The sequence below is a fragment of the Girardinichthys multiradiatus genome, chromosome 9, assembly GCF_021462225.1.
Source record: "Girardinichthys multiradiatus isolate DD_20200921_A chromosome 9, DD_fGirMul_XY1, whole genome shotgun sequence".
In the NCBI taxonomy this organism is placed as follows: Eukaryota; Metazoa; Chordata; class Actinopteri; order Cyprinodontiformes; family Goodeidae; genus Girardinichthys; species Girardinichthys multiradiatus.
The window spans coordinates 25,018,651-25,035,178 of NC_061802.1; the positions used below are offsets into that span (position 1 = coordinate 25,018,651).

At 38.3% G+C, this 16,528-nt stretch overlaps 1 protein-coding gene across 1 annotated transcript in view; it reads right to left on the reverse strand.

The window, feature by feature from the left end:
* Nucleotides 1-2,672: 2,672 nt before the first annotated feature.
* Nucleotides 2,673-16,528, reverse strand: part of fbn2b (fibrillin 2b) — a 98,673-nt gene continuing 84,817 nt past the window's right edge. Inside the window, exons 45-65 of the mRNA XM_047374437.1 lie at nucleotides 15,820-15,945; nucleotides 15,616-15,732; nucleotides 15,239-15,367; nucleotides 15,016-15,135; nucleotides 13,987-14,112; nucleotides 13,736-13,888; nucleotides 13,574-13,639; nucleotides 13,355-13,480; nucleotides 12,935-13,054; nucleotides 12,727-12,849; nucleotides 12,455-12,586; nucleotides 12,031-12,156; nucleotides 11,685-11,891; nucleotides 10,345-10,470; nucleotides 10,061-10,183; nucleotides 9,743-9,859; nucleotides 9,473-9,601; nucleotides 8,952-9,071; nucleotides 7,513-7,744; nucleotides 7,260-7,413; nucleotides 2,673-6,155 (exon numbers count right to left, since the gene is read on the reverse strand). Coding sequence (XP_047230393.1) covers nucleotides 5,778-6,155; nucleotides 7,260-7,413; nucleotides 7,513-7,744; nucleotides 8,952-9,071; nucleotides 9,473-9,601; nucleotides 9,743-9,859; nucleotides 10,061-10,183; nucleotides 10,345-10,470; nucleotides 11,685-11,891; nucleotides 12,031-12,156; nucleotides 12,455-12,586; nucleotides 12,727-12,849; nucleotides 12,935-13,054; nucleotides 13,355-13,480; nucleotides 13,574-13,639; nucleotides 13,736-13,888; nucleotides 13,987-14,112; nucleotides 15,016-15,135; nucleotides 15,239-15,367; nucleotides 15,616-15,732; nucleotides 15,820-15,945 — 3,050 coding nt within the window. The 3' untranslated portion in view covers nucleotides 2,673-5,777. The remainder of the gene's footprint in view (nucleotides 6,156-7,259; nucleotides 7,414-7,512; nucleotides 7,745-8,951; nucleotides 9,072-9,472; nucleotides 9,602-9,742; nucleotides 9,860-10,060; nucleotides 10,184-10,344; nucleotides 10,471-11,684; nucleotides 11,892-12,030; nucleotides 12,157-12,454; nucleotides 12,587-12,726; nucleotides 12,850-12,934; nucleotides 13,055-13,354; nucleotides 13,481-13,573; nucleotides 13,640-13,735; nucleotides 13,889-13,986; nucleotides 14,113-15,015; nucleotides 15,136-15,238; nucleotides 15,368-15,615; nucleotides 15,733-15,819; nucleotides 15,946-16,528) is intronic.

Consider the following 16,528-nt stretch of genomic DNA (forward strand, 5'->3'; position numbering starts at 1 on the left):
GAGAATATTGTGATCAACTGTATCAAATGCAGCACTGAGATCTAACAGGACAAGTACAGACACAAGTCCATTATCTGAGGCCATAAGAATATGTACCTGACTGTTGTCAAGTGCCGTGAGACAACATGTGTTGTGAATTGGCGCTATATAAATAAAACTGAATTGAATTGAATTGAATATCGTTAGTGACTTTCAGCAGAGCTGTTTCAGTGCTATGATGAGTTCTAAAACTCTTCAAACAGGTCATTGCTGTGTAAATCCTCACACATTTGATTAGCAACTATTTTCTCAAGAATTTTAGATAAGAATGGAAGATTGGATATAGGCCTGTAATTTTTCAAGTCATCTCGATCAAGCGAAGGTTTCTTAAGTAAAGGTTTAATTACAGCTAACCTTAAAAGCTTTTGGTACATATCCATTTACTAAGGATAGATTAATCATATCTAAAATGGGGTTAGATACAAATGACTTTCCTTCACAAACTAAAGCTGAGTTTTTAACTCATTCTGTGCTTAATGCAGGCAGATAAAAGAACTCAGGTGTAGGTTGGACTTAGATGAAGAAGTTTATTCTTAAGCAGATGTCCCTTTAATGAACTTGGTCCAGTGCAGTGTCTAGGTTTTAAGTGCTCATCAGGGAGGTCATTCAATTACTTTTTACTTGCTGATTCTGACTTCTCGAAGCAGTTCCACTTGCTTCTAGTCCATGCTGATAGTTTCCATTAAACCCTGACAGTGTATATTTTATGTGTTGTGTGTATACTGAGAAGCCATATTAAAACAAAACAAAAAAAATATTTAGTACTGCAAGTAGAGGGTTATGTTGACCAGTTGTGCTTTTTTTGTGACAATGAAGCAAAAGGCATTGTTTAGGACAAAGATTATTTTTCTATTCTTGGCTCAAGTTTTGGAGTCTCCTTTTTTCTATACTTTTGTCTCTTCCTCCTAATATGGCAACTTTTAGACAGAACATTTTAATGCTGTCATGCAGCCTATGTTTAAGAGGGAGGCAAAACTAACAGCTTTGCTTTTTGTGAGTGTTTTTCTGACCGCCTGCTTTCTTTTCTAGTGCTGTGATAAATCAGTGAAAAAGAACTCTTTCTTTAAATTAATGTTTACTGATTTGATCTAGTAACTAGTTTACAATCCATGGGAATGTAATAAAATAAATTCTACTTAATACCTTCAAGTTCTCTATGCTGTTTTTTTCCGTTGTTCCTATCTGCAAGCAATGGTGCTCCCAGAGGCAGGGCAGGCTTTTATGCATAATATATTTTATGTGAATTAATCTAAAACAAAAGCCAAAATATTTAAATAATCCATTTTGTTATGTTTACAACTGCAGACTTCAGTGTGTTTTAATGGGATTTCATGTGATAAACCAATAAAAAGTAGTGCATAGTAAAAGTAGTTGCAAGTGTTTTACAAAAAAAAAAACCTAAACAGTTGTATGGATTTCTATTCAGCCCCCTTGAGTCAAACTCTTTGTGCTGCTGCATTTCCAGCTGCATGTTTTTGGGGCAATTCTATTCGAATTTTGCATTTCTATAGTGACATTTTTCCATATTCTTCTATGCAAAATAGCTTAAACTGTGATGATGGAAAGCATCTGTAAACGACAAATTTTAAGTCTTGCCCTCAATTGACTGAACTTTTTCAGCATATGAATATGCTTAAATCTAAACTATTCCAGTCTAGCTCTGGCTGTATGTTTAATGTGATAAACTTACTGGAAGGTGATTATCAGTGCAGGATCCATGTATTTCGCAACCTCTTGCAGGTTTTCTTCCAGTTTTGCTTTCCAACAAGCCCTATTTATCCTTCCCTGTCCCTTCTGAAGAGAAGCATCCACTCAGCATGATGCTGGCACTCCATGTTTCACTGTTGGGATGGTGTTTTCAGTGTTATGTGCAGTGTTACGTTTTTTCATCACACATAATGTTTTGCTTTCTTTTTGCCAGATTTGTTGTGTATACAAATAATATCTGCCTGTAAGCAGGACAATTCCATAGATATCCCTCCTGAGCCCTGGATCTCTGCAACCCCTCTATAGAGTTATTATGGGTCTCCTTTTCTCAGAATAATCTTCATGCCTGGCTTGTCAGTTTAGATAGATGGCCATGTCTTGGTAGGTTTGTGTAAAACTATTTTTTGGTGCTGAAATAAACAGCGCTCCATGAGATGTCCAAATCTTAAGATATTGTTTTATATCCAAACCCTGCTTTGAACTTCTCTACAACTCCCTGCTGTGTTCCTTAGTCTTCATTTTCACTAATGTTCTCCAACAAACCTCTAAAGCCTTCACAGATCAGCTGGGTTTGTACTTACGTAAATTAAATTACCTACCTTGTTTACTCATTAGGTGACTTCACCTGGTTTTAATTTAGGGGAAACAGACTAAAGGAGGCTAAATGGAAATACAAACCACATTTTTAATATTTCAATTTGAGTTTGAAGTTGTAACCTGAAAAAATGAGGAAAAGTTAAATGGTTTCTAATGTAAGGTGATGTGACAAATGTTAGAGCGCAACAGTTTTGAATGTCTAGCACTGTAACATGACTGTAATAATTAAACCCATAACATACTGCAGCAGCTTTTGGTTGTGGTGTGCAATCCTGAAATTATCTGTGTTTCCCACCTTGCAACCTTAGAGGGAAAAAAGGAAAACCGTAGGAAATACAACAACATTTTATTGCCTTGATCGTCACCAGACAAAAGTGTACAATGTGAGTCATTTACATTTTTTTCCACACTGGTTGTAAAAAATCTTTGGTTTTTCTCTCCACACAATCATTTAGGATATGAAAAGATCCTCCATCAGGACTGAAAGTCGTAGGTGCGACGGAATGATTGTCATTAGCTTTGAGTTAAACTCTTACGTCACGGGGCGTCAAGTTGATGGTTTCAAATAAACACCTTCCTGCTGCTCAATCTCTACTAAAAACCTGCAAAAGGATGGCGATGGCAGTATTCAAGTTTGATGCTGAAGGTGGGTTACAGTAAGCACATTCCTTCTTAACAATCAAAGTGGCAAAAAAAGAGAAGAATTACAGTTTGACAGAAGATACAAGTAGATACAAGTATACCAACTTTTTCCGATTAGAAGATGGTTATGTGTTATAAACATAGGTCTACTGTTAGCTGTGGTGGAGTGCAGCAGCCCTGAATGTTCAAAGAAAAGGATTAACATAGCACCAAGTAGATCCCAGCATTGTTTGCAAGTATGGCTCACCATCTTTGGCATACTACAGACAGTGTAAGTTTCCCTGTGTAAGAGATGATTACAGATAAGGATACAGTGTTATTGCCTTTTTGTCGAAAACTGATATGAGCATTGATTGACAAATATGATGCTTTTTTTTACCTTGCTTTCTTGGGGTTTCCTTTCCAAAACAGAAACTTACATTCACTTAAGAGTTTTAATTTTAATGTTTTGTTTATATTGTTGCCTTGACAGTAAAAAAAAAATTCTACTTTTCATTTAAAATATACAATTACATTTTCAAGAAGCATGTTTGATAATATGTTTGTCAAACATTTCAAAAGGCAGACTCACACAACAACAAAAGCTAGTAAAAAAATGTTTGCAAGTTTGCAGATTCAAGACTGCACTTACTTTGTACAGCAACACAGATGGCATAATGTAGCACCTTGTTCTCTTTCAGAGACAAAATAAGTATGACCTGACAGATATTCTTGTTTTTGTGAGGTTTTCTATATGCCTGTGTGTGCCCTTCCTCTATAAAGCACTAATTTACAGTGTTGTGAAAACATTTTTGTCCCCTTGCAAATTTCTCCTGTTTTTGCTTTTTTGTGACAGCTAAATGTTTCAAACACTCAAGACAACAATAACCAGAGTAAATACAAACTGCAGTTTTTAAAATAATGTTGTTTTTTTAAGGGAAAAAAAAACTATTAATATCAATTATCAAAAATTATAAAAACGTGACCTTGCGTAAAAACACTGTTGCAGTCCATGGTAAATAAGAATTAACTGGGATTAGCCATGCTTTTTACTTGATTTCTCAAGCTACACCAAGGCCTAATTACTGCAGCAGCACCTATAGAATTATGAAATTACTTAAATAGAACCTACCTGACAACATGAAGTAGGCTAAAAGAACACACAAAATAATACATCAAGCCCTGCTCTAAAGCAATTCAAGAACTGATGAGAAACAAAGTTCCTGACAGCCATTACTCTAGAAAGGGTAACAAAGCCATTACTAAGGCTTTGGGACTCCAGTGAACCACAGTGAGAGCCAGTATCCAGAAGTCGAGGAAACGCTGATCAGTGGTGAACCTTCATAGTAATGACCGGCCTACCAATTTACTCAAAGAGCTCATTAATGACTCATGCAGGAAGCTTTTTTTTTCACTTAAGGTCAGTGTTAATGATTTAACAATCGGAAAGACACCCAGGCAAAAATGGGTACACAAAGGCCCGTTTCTAAACACAAATTACTAGAAACACTTCTTTCACAACCACTTGTTAGGTAATTACTTTTTCACCTAGGACCTAGGTGATTTGAATAACTTTCTGCCTTAAGAAATTAAATCATTTATTAAATATTCATTTATCATAGGAATATTTACCCATGTTGTCTTTAATATAAAATCAGTTTGGTGATCTGAAACATTTAAGTGTGACAAAAACCGAAAAGAATTGTAAGGGGACAAATACCTTTTCCACGGTGTATGTTATAGCTGTCATGTACCTTTGAGATGGCTCAGCCTTCAGACATCAAAGAAGTCAGATAAAGTAAGCTTAAGTTCAGCTACAGCTTCTGAAGCATTTCAGAAGACTTTCTACTCAACGACAAAGCTGGCTCTCAGGATGAGAATCGGTACACCTGAAGCAAAGATAAAAAACAAATTCAACATGATCTATCTTCTTTAAAAGCCTAGGAGCTGCGTAACGGTGTTTCCCTTGCTATAATGGATGCTGAGGGACGCTAGCCCCCTCTTTTGTTTTAAAGTCAGTATCACAGCATGGTGTCCACACTCTGCGAGAGGTACTGAGATAAGCAAACATGACAGCACACACGCATACAAACACATCAATCCCTGCTTTATTCTCTGCCTGCAGGCACGAGCAACAATCAGTTAAATCAGAGCAGAACGCAGCTTTCTCGTGTCTGCATCTGAGGACCGGTTTGACACCAAGCCACAAAGAACAGAGTGTTTTGGACATATGAACCTGAAATGCTGTGTAAATGTTGCAGTCCTTCATGGTGACATTTTTTAAAAAGCCCAAATACAATAAATGGCTAACTTGAATACTGAGAGGGGCAAAATGTGGCCAACCTTTATCCCCAGTGTTGTGATTTTTTTCTTAAGATCACAAAGAGGTGATAGAATCCTAACACCAGGTACTTATACACGATTGAAAAAATCATTTTAGGTCAGAGCTTGGAACATTAGGACAATGTGAATAAAACCCCTATCTAGCCTAAACAGACCTGCTATGTTTCCTGTATGGAGTTGCAGTGGTCCAAGCACAAAAGCACCTCTTTGCCATCTTCTCCACTGTCTCTCAGTGGAAAAATGAGTGCTGGGTCAGGTAGAATTACAGTCGTGGTACAACAACAAAAAAAGAAAACACGTCAACATATAACTTGAAGAGTAACAAAGTGGTGGTAGAGGTGGGCTTATTGACTCAGTTTTTCATAGCCCGAAATTCTCCCCGTTAGTCTGATGGTTCTTTCAGGGGGGGAGGAGTTATTTGATGGTTAAAAAATAAGTCCAGAGAAGGATTGCACACACATACACTGAGCTCAGTGCAGGTGAATGTTGAGCTTGATGCGCAGAGCATCTCCTATTTCTCCCTGTAGGTAGTCATAGTCGTGTTGCTCCTCCAACTGATGTAGTCTGCGGGGTCCAAACAGAGGCAGGCTGGTGATCTCCAGCCGGTAGGACCCTGGCGGAGGCAGTCTCTTCCCGAGCCGGAGGACGCTCTTTCCGTCCCGGCGTTCCACAAGGCGAAAGTGTTCGTTTGTGTTGCCGTGGGTTATGATGTAACGTACATGATGTTCCAGGGGCTCCAGGGCGGGGAGAAGCTCGAGCAGGGGCTCCTTGTTGAGCAGCGAGGCCAGCGAGAGGTTCATGGGGATGGAGGTCTGTGTATCCACGCTGGCCATACTCACAGCTGGTTCCTACAGGAAGCAGAGAAACAAAATTATTACTTAAATCATCATTAAAAACAAAGTGACATGAATTAAACTCTGGCTGTTGACGTCCCTTTAAAACGTATGCCTCCAGCAGTTTTCTAGAGACTTAAATCTTTTGCTCAGGCTCTCTCTGATTGGATGCAGAGTGTCTCTGATCAGCAATTTTCAAGTCTTTTAAGTCACAGATTCTCAGTTGGATTTAGGTCTGGACTTTAGGTTTTTCCAACACTTCATTATGCTTTGATCTGAACCATTTTAGCTTTGGCTGAAAATTGTATGCAGCTTCTAAATAGTTGTGTTCTATTATTGCCATTTTTATTTGCTCCGTTCATCTTTCCATTAACTCTGACAAGCTTCTCTTAACTTGTCTAAAGCATCATGTTGCCCCTACCATGTTTTATTATGGGAATGGTGTATTCGGGGAATGTGAATTTTTGACCCCACATACCATTTTGCATGTTGGCTAAATAATTACAATTTGAGTTCCTCTACCAGAGCAGCTTCTTCCACATGTTCACTGCTGCATGTTTGCTAGAGCTCAAATGTTTTTCCTTTAAAAATATATTTCTTCTTCTTGGGCTTCTGCTCCTGGGATTAATGCTCCTGTTGCCAGTTTAGGTGGATAACCATCTATTTGTATTTGTGCCATACTCTTTTCATTTTTGGAAAGTAGATTAAATAGTGCTCTATGAGATGTTCAAAGCTTTAGATTTTGTTTTTTAATCTAACCGTGCTACCAGTTTATCCACACTTCTATCCCTGACCTGTCTGGTGGGTCATAGTGGACTCCGTTTACTAATTAAGTGACTTCTGCAGGGAACTGGTTGCACTTTATTTTATTGATGGCTAGCCGAGTTAAGCCTAATGCATAACCCTGCCATAACTTTTAGATGTTAAGTATTTTCTTTTTCCTTTTTCTCTCATTCTGCAATTATTTGTTAATTGTAGTTGGTCTATGACATCAAAATTCAATTGAAAGACATTGAAGATTGTTGTTGTAACACAACCAAATGTGAAATAGTTCAGGGATATGAATACTTTTGCAAAGTACTGTTTATACACTGAGAATATTCATGTCAATGTATGTACCTGATTCAGTTCATTTTCTTCAGCACTGCGCCTGTGTCGTCCGTTCTTTCCTCCTCCATTAATTTTGCACTCGTAGCAGGCTTCAGGAGACAGACTATCATCCTCATCGCCATTCCCGAGTTGGCCTGGGAAGCCTGAACCTGAAACACAGTGACTGCATGGAGACAAAAAGAGAAATCATCTCATAACCATTACACCTAACATATGAAACATGGTTGAAGTTCTTCAGTTGACACATGATGTAATCCCTCACCCCTGTCCTGCTCTGAAGAAACCTCCTGGACAGCCACACAAGTAGCCTCCATCAGTGTTAGAGCACCCGTAGATGCAGGGGTTTGTGCCTGTGTTGCATTCATTCACATCCTGGCAGCTACCGGCTGTCTGCTCAAAGTCAAAGCCAGAAGGACAGACGCACTTGAAGCTGCCCAAGGTGTTATAGCAGGAAGCGGAGCCACAAACAGTCCCACCCTGACACTCGTTTTCATCTGCAAAAAGAGAAACCCTTTAATGGTGCACATGATGCACACTCGACACATAGAGTTTAAGGTGATGCTGTCATATACAAATGCAATACTAACTATAACATTTGTATATGACAGCAACACCTTAAACACTGTGTGTCATATACAAATGTTATAGTTAGTATTGTAAATAATTATTTAGTAATGATTTTCTCCTGAGACTCTATTCTCTGAACTTACCTGAGAGGGACATATTGTTAGGATTTTATTGTTTTGCTACCTGATGAACACAAATCAAATTTAAGATTCTGATGCCTCATTTATTTTGCACAAAAACACAGACAAGTATAAAGACACATCAGAAAACCTTAATAAACCCAATAAATGATAGCAAGAACTATGGCCACAAAAATATTATTACATGTCTTATTACATGTGATATGTAATTACATAGTACACATGTAATAACAGTTAACTATGAAAAATAATTTAACTGATGACTGATAATAAAAAGCAGTTGTTTTGTCATTTATCAGTTCGACAATAAAATAAACAATAAATAAGACACTTACTACTCATAATTATACCATACATCCTCGCTTCAAAAGAACCAAACTATGTTTCTTTTTTTACACAAACCTTTCATTTTTCTAAACTTGCCAAACAAATTAATGGTGAAATGCAGTTAATGAAAGGTCAACATTACAAACTGAGACCTAACCAGATAAGCAGCAGGCACTGATATTGTGCCATAAAAATCATCGTATTTTCAGATTCCCTAATGACAGTCAACAATATCAGTGTATCAATGTATAGATGTTAAGCCGATGCATCTGGGCATCCCTAAAGTTTCCTCATGGCCGCCGGAATGGCTATCAAGTGGGGGCAATTCCTAAACTATAAATTGGCCTTATAAGGACATTTGTTTTTAATTTATAGATTTCAATGAGTTGCAACATTTTTTGTTAAGTGATTTATTCATCATTTATTTATGTCAATGCCCATCTGTTGCAGGTCCAAAAATTTCAGCATCCATCCTCCACTATGCTATACAAGACAGCAGCATAATAAAACCTTTGCAATTTTATTATGGCTTTTAGTTTTCTTGTGTCCCCACAAGACTCATAAAGATTCTTGAAGACTTTCGAAAAGTTTCCTCCTTCTGGAATGCTGCTTATAACTATCAATCAAGCCAAAACGAGCTGACAAATATTAAGGCACACTGACTCACCAACACACTGGTTCCACTGGTAGTGCTGCACGTAGCCCTGAGGACAGCCGCAGCGGTAACCTCCCATCATGTTCTGACAGCCATGCTGACAGCGGTGGTTATTGCTACACTCGTCCACATCTAAGGAAAGGGGAGAATTAACTTGTTTAAATCACCTACTTGACAAATTCAGTAATGCCAGCATTAGACAGGTTCTGAGTCCAAAGAGAAAATCCAATAGTTAACAGTGAATTTACTTCTAACTTTTCAACTGAAATCCAAATTTCAAATAAATGCATGGATGGACAGACAGACAGACGGACAGACAGATGGATGGGTGGATGGGTGGGGTAATGAACAGGTGGGTGGGTGTATGGAAGACTGCGGGAACCCCTGCACCAAGAACGGTTCATCTAAACCCTTAGATTTCAAAATATTTAACCTAAAGAGATTTTTCCATCCAAACTTATGGAACCTGACAGGACCCATCTTCTGAAGATGAATTACGCCAGATGAAATTTAAGCATATTCTGTCTGCTCACCTTCACACTCCAGGCTGGTGCTGTCCAGGGAGAAACCTTTAGAGCATTCACAGTTGAAGCTACCCGGCGTGTTTACGCAGGAAGCTCGAGAACCACAAACACTGTTTTGGCCTGTGCACTCATTATTGTCTACAAAGAACAAAAAAACAAAACAACAACATATGCTTAAAAATGTATTCCAGCTCTAAATATTTTTCTTCAGTGTAAAATATTCAGCAAATGAACCATATCGTCCCAGATTTGCCACCATATAACTGGTCACAAACTCACCGATGCAGGCAGTCTGATGCTGAGTGAAGCCAGCAGGACACTTGCAGCTGAAGCCTCCGATGGTGTTAACACAGAGGAACTGGCAGTTGTGCTGCTTTGTTGAACATTCGTCCAGATCTTAATACAGAAAAAGGAAAGCATGCAAAGCTTAAATATAATGCAGCGGATAATAAGCATAGCATTAGAGCAATGTAATCCGCAGTATTAAATATTATTCATCATATTTTTAGCAAGGGGGCTGCCAGAATTTCAAAGAAAGCCTAATTAGCTACAAAAGCTATACTGTCTTATAGACTCGGCTACAAACAGCGCAGTCACCTTTGCAGGTCTTTCCGTCTGGTTGTAGGCTGTATCCTCTGGGGCAGGAGCACAGGTAGCTGCCTTCAGTGTTTTTACACAGGAAGTTACAGGGCTTTGGAGACAAGGAGCATTCATCCACATCTGAAATATGCAGCAAAGTTACACGAAGAAGAAAGAATGTGAGTAGGGATGCAAAGGTAAATCTTCAAAGTTGAAGATATCTGGCAGATTTTTATATTTTTATAACATAGCACTGGAAGCATAGTAAGAAAAATTGGGATGGAAATAAAACAGAGCCTTACCAACACAGGAGGTGCTGGTGAAGTCAGTTTTGTATCCTACATTACAGTGGCAGCGGAAGGATCCTATAGAGTTGATGCACTGACCATTCTTGCACAGATCTGGCAACACCTGGCATTCATTGATATCTGGAACAATAAAGACTTGCATTATATTGATCTGCAAAGGACAGACTCATATTACTACAATGCAGAGATGTTCACAAGTCATTTTTTCCAAGTCCGAGTAAAGTCTCAAGTCTCTAATGACTGAAATAAAAGTTTATCATCAAATCCATGACATATAGTGCATCTCTAACAATGCATGTAGGAATCCAAACCTGTACTGTTTGTCCTGAGGCTTTAATTACCACATGAATGTTTCTTAATTATTTTCCAGTATTTCAATATTTATTAACAATTATCTTTCAAACTTTTAACCCTTAATTTAGCAAGCAAAAACTGCTAAAGATTGATCAAATATAATATTTACCCCATAAGAAATATAAATAGGCCTTTATGCTCTAAAAATGATAGAGAGATTCAAACACATCATTTTTGAATTTCTGAATGAATCAAACAGTATTTTTTGCCTTTTTAAGGACTAAGTTAACACCTGTTTATTCCTGTCTTCATATTGTGCTCCCCTTCATTATATATTGCACTAAATAAGGATTGTAGGGGTTTCTTCTGCTCACTCTGAGAATATTTCTATAATATTTGGAAACCTCTGTCTGAATCTTCATTTAAAACCTTTGTTCTCATTTCTAAATAGTAAAGATTTTCAAACATAAGGTATAAATTAGAACATTAAAAACAAGACAAAGTGTAGTAAGTAAACAAATGAGCGTTAAACTTCTGAATGAACAGATCAGGAAGTCCTTTTGTCTTCATATATTCAGCCGGAAGTGCCCATGTAATGATGCAGCCAGCTAAGCAGCAAAAGAATGTAGGAGGTTAGTTAAGTTCATTTTGTTTCCTAAATTATCCAAAGTCCCTTCTTACAGTGTTCATTTGGAGAGACATTCAAGTGATAATTTTTATGAAGGTACAGAACATGAACAGATTGTTAAGAGACATTAATAGGCAATAATCCACGAACATCATTGGCTCATAATCAAGCGTATACTTTCACACTTTCTTTTGTTGTAAAAACATTTTAAAAGATGTATAATTTTCTTTACACATAAAAATATCAGGCTTTTCTGTGTTCACATAAAACACATAAAATACATTGAAGTTAGTTGTTGTTTTAAACCTTTTGTAAAGATGAACACATTTTTCCAATCTTTGTGACACTAAGATGTCTTCTTTAGGTAAAATTTTCCTGTTTTGAAGCAACAGATTGTGAGCTTGTTTCTCACCTCTACCATCCGTGGTGTAGCCAGGTCCCAGAGGGCACATCTTCTTGTACTGTACAGTGCCTGGTAGAGGGCACAACTCACACTGTGATCCCCAGCCTCGACCCGCGTTACAGCAGCACTCAGACTTGGTCACAGTGTTCCTGTTAGTTGACAACTGCTGGCACATAGTCTGCAAGACCTCTGTGTAACAGAAGCCCTTTCTGTTGTCTAAACGGAAAAAGAAAAAGTGTTTGTATATGTGAAAATTGACTTAAAAACGGAGATTATGCTTACATAAAATCTCATAAAACATTCAAAGATGACGAATAAGTGTCAACAGAGGCACAGCTGTCGGCATAGGTCTTACCAATACATTCAGTCCCAGTTGAGCTTGGTTCAAAGCCGTCATTGCACTCGCAGAGGTAGCTTCCCACTGTGTTGATGCAGCGACCATTCTTACAGATACCAGGTTTGGCACGACACTCGTTCAAGTCTACAGCAAAACAAAGTTGTGGAGCGATGAGAAGGGTGAAATACTGATGCAACAACCGGATGGATGGATGGATGGATGGATGGATGGATGGATGGATGGATGGATTGATAATAAAAAATCCTATATAAAAAACCCTGATTGGATCTACTTATTTCTAGTAATTCATATTTTCTCCAGTTAACAACAGATCAGCGAATATTTTTCCATCCGTATATTTGAATATACTTCAATAAAATCCCATAATTTTCCAGATTCTGTATCAACCCTGTAATTTACAACCTGGAGCATTTTTACTGACCCATGCATCCCTCTCCATCTGGTCGCCGCTGCATGCCAGGAGGGCAGATACACATGAAGGTTCCAATCAGGTTCTTGCAGGTCATGCCTTTAGAGTCACAGTCATCCAATCCCTCTGAACATTCATCCTGATCTGTTGAAGGATGGTAAAAAATGGCAACTGGTTAAAAGTACTGTTATAAAATATTATTACTTATTTATAGTAGAAAACACAGAACACAGAAGAAGAGGTAAAAGTGTAAGCATCATCCCTGATCTACTGTACCATCTCACCTCTGCACATGCGCTGGTCATCTCGCAGCACATACCCGGCAGGACACATGCACTCATAGGACCCAAACGTGTTGACACAACGGAAAGCGCAAAGGAGGGGATTCTGGGAGCACTCGTTGATGTCTTCAGCCAAGAAGAGACATAGGGAGTCATTACAAAGGCTTAATTGCCATATAATCCTATTAAGTGTTTAATATGATCCACTGACCTTCACAAGTCATCATGGGTCCCGGTTCAAAGCCTTCCTGGCATGAACACTCGAAGCCTCCAACTACATTGGTGCAGGTTCCATTTCCACAAGGGTTTCCAATGGAGCACTCATCCGTGTCTGAAAAAAAACGATCACAGGAGCAAACACACACAATGTAAATAAAAAATGTATAATGATCAATTTTATGAGCATTAATTAGCACCCCAAAACCATACAGTAATCACACATCCATGCAAGAAAAAATCTACAGTCTAATTCAAGAAAAGCAAAAATCAGTGACAATAGTGATTTCAGAGCTGAAATATGTTGGACAGAAACATTGAACATCCCTTGTCTGTCTTATGAACACCACATTACAGTTTTGAAAGATTTTTACACCACGAACGAAAAATAATCATCAAAATCTAGAAATCTCACCAACACAGTTGACTCCAGTGTAGTCCAGGTTATATCCGAAGGGGCATTCACATCGGAAAGAACCATCTGTGTTGATGCATATTCCATTCTGGCAGATTCCAGGATTATCCAGACACTCGTTCATATCTGTACACAGCCAGGAAAAACTAGTTCATTTAAACAAAACTGAAAACAACTTTCTTCATAATCAATGCATCAGATAACAGTCGCAGCACTCACCTTCCCGAGTGTCACCTAGTCCAGGCAGAGCTCCATGGCCGTAGGGGCATAGAGTGTTAAAGGCAGCTGGTGAAACATCAACAAAATGTCAACTTTTACAGTTGATACTGGATACAGATGCATGTGTATGTATGAAAAGGTAAGTATGTCTGTGTTACACACCATCAGTTTCTCGTGGGCAAAGCTCACAGGGAAGTCCCCAGCCCTCTCCGGGCATCTTGCTGCAGCAGCACTTGGCCTTGGTAGTATTGAATGCTTTAGGGACTAAGCATTTGCCCGCCTCAAACTTGGTAAAACAGAAGCTCTCTCTGGTGTCTACCATAAAAAAAAGGAAACTCCTGTGTTTTTTACAAGAGTCACAAAGACAAATATTGCTACAGTGCTATAATCTTCATCATTGCAGCATCTCTTACCGTAGCATCTTCGTTTGTTGTCAGAGAGCACAAAGCCTGGCTGGCAGGTGCACTGGAAGCTGCCGGGGGTGTTGGTGCAGGTGCCAAACTGGCAGATGTTGGGCTCCACACCACACTCATTGATATCTGGGAAGATGGTGTACAAGATGGTGAAAAAGATAAGTTGTCAGTAAAAATGTAGGCATTAGTCAAGCTTTCAGACATTTAAACAGACTCACATAATATTTTATAGCCAAAAAAAAATCTTGATAACACGACAGATAAATCAGCCTTTCTATTGTTCTTGAAAGCAGACATGTAATTTTTAAATGCACATTTTTGACAAAAAGCCTTTGTAGCCACTGGCCTGCAGAAAATTGCAAATGCACTACCATATATTGATGAAGATGTATTGCCAAGGACAATGGAGAGTAAATTATCTTGTCTTATATATAGAAGCAGATATGTTTTTTTGCAAAAACATTTTTAGTTAAGGGAATTTAATAAATTAATGTGTGGGGGTTTAGTAGTAACACATAAAAAGGAGTGCGTGAGCACTCTTCCTTTCTATAAGTACACGCTGGTAAGGTTGTAAAAAATACCTCTACAGGCACACTGGACTAGCCAAAAGGCTCTTTTAAATCCCAAAAGTGGGTTGGGTCTCCAAATATTTCCTGAAATTCTAGTCTTTACTGGACAAATAAAAAATCTTTATCATATTAACTCATATTGTAACTGCAAACGTCTCTATCACTGCTTCGGTCTTGGGCTTCCATTGTGTGATGCAATAATGGCCCAGTGGCTTGTTGCAAACATAATATCATCTTTCTTTGGGTTGTGTGCTCAGTTGCCTTTTGCAAGCCTTTTTTTCCACATGCTTTGACATATTTCTTGATTTCAAACATGAACATTACTATAACTATTGTGGGCTATAGCCCTAACTCCACTTAAGAGAAAATAAGTTGTAACAATGATAATAGATGCACTTCAAATGAAGGTGTTTTATTATAAGCAGAACATTCTTGATGTATTAAAGTTTTTTCCTGTTACCTAAACACTGGTCATTTTGCACCTCGTAACCCGAAGGGCAAATACATCTGAAGGAACCATCCAGATTCTGGCAGGTTCCTGGAGAGCATGTTCCCGGCAGACTGACACACTCATTGATATCTGTGGAAAATCAACATAATTTTTTCTCAATAAGTCAAACAGTTCAGTGGGACTCCTAATGGTTTACATTTATCTCACACATCCATTATAACTTGTGACTTACCAATGCAATTCTTTCCATCAGGGGTGTTTTCGTAACCCTCATGGCATAGACATTGAAAGGAACCAAGCCCGTTGATGCATTGTCCATTTCTGCACACTTGGCCCTGCTGGGCAAAGCACTCATCTATGTCTGTGAATGACATGTTAAAATGATTAGTAAAAATTGTGTACAAAAATATTTTTGACAAGACTAAAAGAATATCCAAGGTAAACTGAACTTCTTTTTCTTCGTCGATGTACCACAGAACAACAATATTTGATTAACTGTATGTCCAAGTACTATTTTCTGGCTAAATTCTTTGCTGTATGTTTTATTAAAATGTAGACGTAGAGACGAAATCTTTAACAAAGTGACAAGTGAATACTTGAAAAACCCACCCATGCAGTCATTGTTGTGTGTGAGTTCAAATCCAGGGAAGCACAGGCAGTTGTAGGATCCCACCGTGTTTTTACACGTACCATTACCGCATGGCTGCCTTTCACATTCATCGATGTCTAAAATATGCACAAACAAAACATTATTTCATTTGTGAGAAGATAACATGGAGCCCTGCTATTAAACCAAGTGTTTGCACTCCTTACCCATGCACATGGTTTGATCAGCAGTGGCCTTGAAGCCGTTGTGGCAGAGACAGCGATAACTGCCCTGAGTGTCGATGCACTGTCCGTGGCTGCACACATTAGGAATCTCTTGGCACTCATTACGATCTGCAAATAAACAAACAAAAAAAATTTAATGTCAGAGCTGCCGTATAATGCTTATTAACAAGTTTTGGGCTTGCATTAAAAATGATTTGCCTAAAATTATTAATATTATAATATCAGTTGCTGCAGCAGCTCTTTTCTTAAGCTCTAACCACACTGCATCCTATCTTTCCATGTGCTGGCTTATAAAATATGTATTTTTTGCTTGTCCTAACATAAAATAATGAAGCTCCTTTTGTGGATTATCAAATCCTGTTACCTCTTTGAGAAGCTGTATGTGTGTTGCTTTTGATGTGTACTGGGATGAAAGGTTTAGAATGTACAGTGTTCAACTGGTTTCAGACGAGGTATGTTACTTTTGCCTTGCCATTACAATCTTATTTTATTTTTGTCTGTAATTAAGGATCAACTGACAATCTGGACATGAAAGTTGAATTCTCTATAAGTGCCCTGAAGTGGTCAAATAATTGTTAACTGAAATAATTAAAAAGTAGATTGGATCAGGAGCGTCTTAGAGCACTCAGCATAGTGAGGTGAGTTAATCTCTGCATCAGTGAATTGCTGATGTGCGCAGATGGAGCATTTT